Genomic DNA, 8,739 nt, shown 5'->3' with positions numbered 1-8,739 from the left:
AGAATGATACGTAAATGGGGGCATTGCATAATCGTCTCCGTGTGTTTTTTTTATTTTTGTGTCGGATTTTCTGTCCGTCTTATCATGCCAACCTTCAAGGTATTTTTCTTTCAACCAATTTACCGACAATGACCAAAAATTAGCACTAATTGATTTTTTTACATTATAAGCCTCTTAGTCGCATTGTTCTACTCATAGTTTTAAGCGTATGCTGAGATTAAACTGATAGAGAATGTATCGACGGTGAAACGGAAAAAACGCTTATCTTGGTTTGTGACGTTGCAGACTTTCTGTTAAAATTTATCATTTAAACGCAAAAAAAATACTCAACGTTATTACTTAAAAACCCTCCTGGTGTATCTCTATGTGTGAAGTATATTCTGTAAAAACTTGAAGCAACGGCGTTGGCTCGCTCTCCTTTGATAATATGGAGCGGGATCGGAGATTTGGAAACACCGCAGATGAGATACGCGTTTTTCAGTTTGACCTTCGGCATATTTCTGTAGGATTTCGGAAAATATAAAACGGCCCGGAGAGAAGGGTATCTCATCAGTGCTCCACTTTTCCGTGCGCTCATAACACGTTCGTTTTTTTCCACCGTGCAAGGATCATTGTTGATTACTTTTCGTGTTTTAAAACATCATATTTTCCGTCATGAAACTTGGAACTTTCCTGGTCTGGCTCTGTCAGATTGCGATCTTAAATGTTTACCTGGTGCATGTTCTCGCCCAAGGAATAGTACTGCTACCGATCGGGGCCGGAGGCGGGGCCGGAGCCGGGGCCGGGGCCGGGGACGGGAGTAGAGGAAAAATGCCGGTTTAAGCACACCCGTCAGTGTTTGTCAATGTTCACGTTAAAAAACCTCATTTATTCCAGTCCAACTTTATGCTGGGATGAGCCCCCATAAGTGCTCCAGTTTTCAACTGATGTTTTTCCTCTAAACAATGTTTATGGATGTGCTGTTTCAAAATTAATGTGATTTGTGGTGTATTAATTTAAATTAGCGTTTATCCATGTGTTTTTTCCATACTACTCTGATTATTATTCGTGGGAAAGACCGGCGACGCTGCCGGAGGCAGCGTCGCCCTGTTTTTCGGCCACTGGACGGGTGGGAGGAGGTTTTTATGCTACCAGGGCGTTGTTTTTTTTGATTTGAACTATGTGCATTGATGCGTCGATTCAAAATTTCATCTGTATTTCAGTGGTGATGTGTGCTTTGCGATACATCGGTTGATCCGCCATTTAAACCTATAGAAAAGAATCGATAATCAGAGTGTTTGCGACAATCACCTTAATCGATTCTTTACCGTAGCTTCAAATTGGGAAATATCGATAAATCGATCATTTGCGGCCCTTGACGGTTCTTTCCCGTGTATCAAGGTGTCTTATGGAAGATGGATACTTACCTTCGTTGGGATTTCTTACCTCTCTGGCTGATTCCAGCGCTTTAGCTCCATATTCAAACCGTTCCTTTCTCCACGGCTGAAATCGGCCGAATGAAACTCACAACGCTTTCCGCGTCGTCACTGGAGCCACTATTGCGTCATCAAAACTTGAACCAGCTGAACTTCCACCTACAACGGGCCTCTCTCTTACGTCCAAATTTTTGGCCTATGAGTCATCCAGCGCCCGCGCGCGGGAGTGACCGGAGGCTGCTACCGGGGGGCCCCGCGGTGGGTGCGCGGCCCGCCCCGACAGGTGGACCATGATTCATCGCCCCCCCCCCCCCACCCGCAAGGTAAGCCTCTCCCCTCCCACCACCCTTCCCCTCCCCCCTCCCCCTCACCACTTCCCACTATTGCGTCATCAAAACTTGAACCCGCTGAACTTCCACCTACAACGGGCCTCTCTCTCATACGTCCAAATTTTTGGCCTATGAGTCATCCAGCGCCCGCGCACGGGAGTGCCCGAAGGCTGCTACCGGAGGGCCCCGAGTTGGGTGCGCGGCCCGCCCCGACACGTGGACCATGATTCATCGGCCCCCCCCCCCCACCCGCAAGGTAAGCCTCTCCCCTCCCACCTCCCCTCCCCTCCCCCCTCCCACTCACCACTTCCACTCCTCCACCCGCTCCCTCCATTCCCCTGCCCTCCCCTCCTCCTACACTTCCCCATCCCCCTTCCCTCCTCCTACACTACCCCATCCCCTCCCCTCCTCTTACTTTTCCCCTTCCCCCTCCCCTCCACTCCCCTTTCCGCGTCGCCATCCCACACTGGAGCCGTTCTTGAGTTATCAAAACTTGAGCCGCTGAACTTCTACCTACAACGCGCCTCTTTCCTACGGGGACACCTGGACGGTGATTCATCGAACGACCGCGCGGGAACGGCTGGAGGTACCCATGGGTGGTCTCCTAGGCGTAAACCAGGCTCGTGACCACGATGCTCTTGTGTATGGTTTTGCCTACTTTATGACGGAAGGAGAATTTAATTATTATTTCTTTGGGAGGCGTATTTGACCGGAAGCGGGGCTTCCACCCTTCCCTGTCCCCATAGTCCTGCTCTTCGGTCCTTTATCATCGTCCAGCAGGAACTCTTACTCCTGCTTGGGGAGGCGTATCCAACCATAAACGTGGCTCTTCTGCATCCCGTACCCCCATGCTCCTGCTCACCTTGGTCTTTATGGTCCTGCTTCCCGGTCTGCTGCGAGGGCTTCTCGTTGCCTACCAGCGGAACCCTCCCCCCCCCCCGATCGAATAAAATGGTGGTTGCGGTATTGGGGTCATCTCTGAAGCGAGGTCAGCTGACCAGGAACGCGGCCCATAACCACAGTATCCGTGTGTATGGTGTTGCCTACTCTACGACGGAAGGAAAATTTTACTTTTCGTTCTTGAAGAGGCGTTTCCGACCGGGAACGAAGTATTCCTCCTCCACGGTCCTGCTACCGCGGGAGCCTCCCGTCGTCGTCTAGAAGGAAATATTGTGCGTACTCGGGGAGGCGTATCCGACCGGAAACGTGGCTTTCCTCCTTCCCGGTCCCCTATGGTCCTGCTCCCCATACTCCACGATCCTGGTCCTGCTCCCCGGTATCCGCGGTCCTCTTCACCGGTCCCGCGGTCCTCTCACCGGTCCCCGCGGTCCTCCTCACCGGTCCCCGCGGTCCTCTTCACCGGTCCCCGCGGTCCTGCTCCCCGGTCCCACGGTCCTGCTCCCCGTTCCTCAAGGTCCTGATCCTGCTCCCCGGTCCCCCACGGTCCCTCCGATCCTGCTTCCCGGTCCGTCCGATCCTGCTCCCCGTGCCCCACGGTCCTGTTCCATGGTATCCCGGGGTCCACCTCCCCCCATGGCCCCTACGGTCCTACTCCTTGGCCCCATGGTCCTACCACCCTGGTCTCTACGGTCCTGCTCCACCGGTTCCCACAGTCCTACTCGCCGTTCCCGCGGTCCTGGACCTGCTCCTCCAGTTTCCCACGGTCCTGCTTCCCGTTCCTCCAGGTCCTGATCCTGCTCCTCGTTCCCACGGTCCTGGTCCTGTTCTTCGGTCCCTCCGATCCTGCTCCCCGTACCCCACGGTCCTGTTCCATGGTATCCCGCGGTCCTGCTCCCCATGGTCTCTACGGTCCTGCTCCACCGGTCCCCACAGTCCTGCTCCCCGTTCCCGCGGTCCTGGTCCTGCTCCCCGTTCCCACAGTCCTGTTCCCTGGTATCCCGCGGTCCTGCTTCTCGGTCTCCACGGTCCTGGTCCTGCTCCCCTTGGTATGCACGGTCCTGCTGCTCCGTGGCTCTCTCGTCGCCGACCAGCGGGAACCCCGGTCAGAAAGATGATGGTTGCGGTATGTATCGAATTGGGGTCATCTCTGAAACAAGGTCAGCTGACGAGTCCGTTACTTGTTACGCATCGCACGGCCATCTTTATTTAACCCCCCCCCCCTCTCCTTCCCAGACCCCTTTTCGTAATGGTACAGACAATGGTAAAATGAATAAATCATCGTTAGAGGCGACATATCATTTATTCTATAGAAAGTACAGAGAGAATACGTTACAAAGCTTTGAGGAAGCACAGAGGAGCGATGTATTCTTAAGAATAACCTTAAAATTAGACAGAACAAAGAAATTTACATCCCACAGGATCCATTGGATCTGTAACACACATTCAAACAAAATGGTGGAATATGATTTCAAAAGTAAAACATTTGTAGTCTCCAAAACAGTTTATTGTAATTCTCTTGCTTTATTAGATATGTTCAAAAGTTTTGTCACGTTCTGGACTGCACAACTCGGATGGTCATACATACATCCGATTTCAGGGTAGGTAGTTTCTTGCACAGCCTCCTCCACGTTGAAAATTCCTGCAAGTTCATTGCAGTATTCGGCCAAGGTTTGAATTTCCACCACCTTGGGCTTGAACGGAAAAACAATTTCTTTGATTCGGTTGTCCTCGACGATCCATGTTGTGAATCTCCTCCCGATTTGAACGAATATATCCTCGAGAGTTTTGTTCGGAATACATCCATCGTCCCAGGCCAATGCGAGCTGGTAATTACTGACTCGTCTGACTTCGTTCCTGTCAGCAATGCTGAGTTGCTCGAAGCGGCACGGTGGTCTCAACATCCAGACGTTGTACAATTTTCCTTGGGAGCAAACAATGGAAATTTCCTTGATGACGTATCCCCACGACATGCGGAATCCTTGAACGTCGAGAAAGCAGGTCATGGCGGTTCAAGATTCAAACTTCTGTAAAAAAAAAAGAAAAAATAACGGAGCTAGGATTGTAAACTAGATTTGGCCGTGCGTCATTCGAAATCACCTATTCTCTAGGTTCCACTCTGTATCGATAAGTTTTATGATGCGGACCAACGAATACAATATCTAGCTGTTTTTGATTGATTTCTCTGAGTCCGTCATCCGTTACGGTGTCTGAATAGGACTTGGGCAGGTAAATTTTGCGTTGTGTTCCGTGGTAGTCGATGTAGGCCAGGATGGTCTCCCCGTATTCGGTGTTGATACGTATCATTTTCTCCAGAGGGAATCTTTCGCCCCTGTGCAGTTCGGACGGATGGATTGATCGGATCGGAACGTATAATACGTGATTATTTATCTGATCCATCTGAAACATTACAGAAATACAACAAAAATCAGACTTTTCGATGTCTCTTGGTGTCTCCTTCGTTCCTCCCCTCACTATCATCCCTCTCACGTTTGAGATTCGCTCTTTTTTCTTCTCGGTACCAAGTCTTTCGCATTTCTAGAGATTTCCTTTCCAAAGCATCCAAGTTGGCTTTGAAATTCGTACGGGTTCGGGGATCGGAAGATTTTAAGACGACGGTGCCAAGTTTATCGTTTAGGTCGGCAGCGAAACTTTTGCGTGCTTCGAGTGCTATGTGGCCGTAGGGAAGAGTGACAACGTTACCTTGTAAAACGACTCTCTTATCGTCGAAGCTGGATAAGGCTTTCTTCTTGGTTTCTATGGTGTACATCTCGAGTTTCTTGCTTTGAATACGACGCATTTTACGCACGGTATCGACGTTCTGATATAAAGCTTTCGCGTAATCCAGTTCATCGATGGTCTTCTTCAAAACGGATCGTTGAACCCCTTTGGCTCTCTTGTCCAGTCCTATTCGGGATCGGTACATGTATATTTTAGCTCCTAGACCGTAGAAGACTATTACAGGAGAACCTTTGGACTCGTCCTTGAATGTACCCATTTTCTTATAATTTTTCGCAGAATAACATGGATGCTCCTTCGGATAATTCGATGTATCGTATAATTCGAGGTTTTCGAGCATATCCGCGTAAATATCTGGCGTAACGATGCGGTAGATGTAAGAATCGGTATCCATGTAACAAATATGAACGTTATCTCTCGGGTACCGCTTCAACATGACGTCATAGTGAAATTTGTACATATGCGTCTTGCTCAGGTCCAAAATCGAAAATCCCACGATGCCCGGACGATTAAATTTGACTTTTTTCCGATGCAAGTGCACAGCTGCTAGTTGTTCGTCGAATATCGTTCGATCAATGAATTCAGCTTTTGATACGTATCTGGAAAGTTGTTTGGCATTGGTAGCGAGAACTATTCTTTTGCGTTTCATCGGGTTCTCTAAAAATTTTCCGTAACAAGCATTGGAGCATAGCTTCAGGACTGACTGGTGAAATTCGTTGCCTTGTGCTTCCTGTCGAAGGCGAGCATTCAGATCGATGAATTCTCTCAAGTAAGGCCTCTGCTTGAATTTGAGGGCTCTATGAATGCGAGTGATCTCCAACCCGTGCTCCAACGCCTGCTTGAGAGCGACGTAGTGAATGACGTAGTTGTTTTTCGGCTCCAAGGTGGTGAGTAACTTGACGTGTTTGGATCCGTGGCGAGGCGGTACTTTGTTTTCGCAACAGAAAGGCAAATCAGAGTGTAAGTGGTGGAGGTGCTCCGGATAGGAGAGATCAACCTCGAGTATCAGTCCGGTCTTGGCATCGTCCTCCATTTTCAGCACATCTATCTCTTTTAATTCGTCTTCGGGAACCCACTCGTAGGATCCGCAGGGCAAGGGTTGCCTCATCGTGTAGGCATACAAAGCTGTCACATCAAAATACATTAAATATGAATTCGGTAACGTTGGATCATAAGTCTCCGGTACCAACGGGTTGTTGGCCTCGGCGTGTCTCTGCATGCATTGAGATATGCCTCCTCTGATGTGATTTAAAATCATTAGAGTCATATCATGCTGTTCTTTCGTGAACAAATCGATGTGGACGTCGGTCATTTTTAAGAATGCGTCAAAGGCGAAGCTGGGGAGAGTCAAGTAATTGGCGCAATCTAGCTCGTAATGTTTCAATCCGAAGGACCGGAACTCCTCAAATATATCGGCGAGTAAACAAACATCGAGTTTCAAGTAAAGGTCTGAATAACTGCCCAAGTCCTTTACTCCGAAAATCCGCCACGTCTCGCAGAATCGATGGTAGTCTTCGTCGCTGATGCCCTCGTTTTTCAACTTGTTGAAGAAAGCTTCTTTAGGCGGAGGTTTCGTATCCTGCAGTTTACTTTCGTCCGTAACGTAATCGTAACAAAAGACAGCCTTACGTTTTACCATCTCCAACTGCTCAGGAGTTTCACATAGTTTCTCGGTCCGAACGAATGCTTCAGGTGGTAGTTCACTGACTAGTTTATCGAGAGATGCTGCCAAGAACCTGTAACTATCCACAAAATTAATCGCAAAATTATCTTCCATCCTGATCATAAGGCTGATGTAGGTTTCCTCTGTACTGGGTATGATGGTAACTTTCAATTTTTGTCCGCTGACAGCTTTTGATACGAGGCGCCCATCGTAGTAGCTCCAGTTGTGGGAAATTACTATCATGCTTTTTGAGTGCTTCAGTTTCAAATTACACGGACCGCACAAAGCCATTCTGTAATTGGATAGGGCAGGATCTACATACTGATGATCATGATCGCGTACTTTGGGGATTGCGTTAGAAAACTGAACATGACACATTTCACAGCTAACGGCTGAATCGAAAGCTACTTGGGACTCCTGCGACATTCTGATGTCTTGTTCGATCTGCATTCTTCTTGAAATCCGTTGGGCCAACTCCAACATTGCATCCAAAAAGTGTTGATGAGCATTATCTCCTCGATACAAGACAGGTTTCTCAGTATTTATTTTGGGGTCAGGCGATACCACCATATAGGCATAGGACATGGGTGTATGATGCTGGTAAACTACAGAGTTTGTTCCTTTCTTCGGTTTTAAGTGATCTTCCGTAAGATCCGTTTCCATCCGCCGCAAGTAACACTCAAAATCACAGTAGACAACGTACTTATGTTTCAGGGTCTTGGCGTAATTTTCGAAATATAAAACGGGGTCCTCCGGATATTCGGTAGGAAAGAATCCTTGCTGAGTTTTCTGCAAAGAATCTTGTGTTCTGCTAATTTTTCCTCCGAGTGGTAGAATGAAAAGCATTTCTTGCAGATGAATGCCTTATGTTCATTACTGGTCATTTGAGAAGCCACGAGTGACTCGAAATTGGATATCCAACAGTAGTGTGATTTTCCACCTTTCGTATAGTACAGCAAATCGATATGGTCTTCTTTTTCTTCATCAGTCACCCTGAGCGGGTAAATGAGCGGCTTTTCAGTCTGATTTTCGACATCCTTCATCTTTCCTTTTCTTTTCTTGTTCCTCGGTTTCTTCGACAGCCTTGTCGCGAACAAAGTATGGCGGATCATCCACATCTTCCTCGTCACAATCGCTCCCATTGTGATAAGCTGGAATGTAATCTTCTTCTTCGAAACCTATTTCGTTAAATTCTGCATCCTCGCGAACATTATCATCGTCAGTTTCATCATCGTAACCGTCCAATCCGAATATTGATATTGAAACATTGTTCACTCGTTCGAATTTTGATATTTCTTTGAGGGGTGTAGGAAAGGATACGCATGAAAAGTCATATCTATCCAAATATGGTGCGTACTTCGAAACTCTATTCTTGTTTCGTGTTTTTGCAGGTAAATGTTTTCCAAAACTGCATATTTGAAACACTGTAAATCATCGTTTTTCACATTTACCACATGTTTCGATGTTATTGGCAAGGGAATGTAGCTAGATCCGGCTCTCTGAAGGGCGTTAAATCTGTTGATTCGCAATTCGGTCCCGATGATTCGGATCAAGGTCCATCCTGATTCCTTCATATGAAATTCTGCGTTCTCGGCGAGGATTTTTTCCACCATCTGTTTCAGTTTCTTAGTCAAATTGCTGTGTCGAAAGAAATCAATATTTTTGGTCTTAAAAGACTTGATCTGGGTCTCAGCAT

At 47.7% G+C, this 8,739-nt stretch overlaps 1 protein-coding gene across 1 annotated transcript; it reads right to left on the bottom strand.

The window, feature by feature from the left end:
- Nucleotides 1-5,069: 5,069 nt before the first annotated feature.
- Nucleotides 5,070-7,889, bottom strand: LOC140224394 (uncharacterized). The gene has a single exon (XM_072299092.1). It carries the CDS (start codon nt 7,887-7,889, stop codon nt 5,070-5,072), a length of 2,820 nt encoding a protein of 939 aa, XP_072155193.1.
- Between the last annotated feature and the right edge of the window lie 850 nt (nt 7,890-8,739).

The sequence above is a fragment of the Bemisia tabaci genome, chromosome 4 (assembly GCF_918797505.1).
Source record: "Bemisia tabaci chromosome 4, PGI_BMITA_v3".
Taxonomy (NCBI): Eukaryota; Metazoa; Arthropoda; class Insecta; order Hemiptera; family Aleyrodidae; genus Bemisia; species Bemisia tabaci.
This window is presented reverse-complemented; position numbering and strand designations above follow the sequence as displayed.

Bases quoted from the DNA above. Each gene is read 5' to 3' on its own strand.
- LOC140224394 (XM_072299092.1), bottom strand. From the start codon at position 7,889: ATGCTTTTCATTCTACCACTCGGAGGAAAAATTAGCAGAACACAAGAT.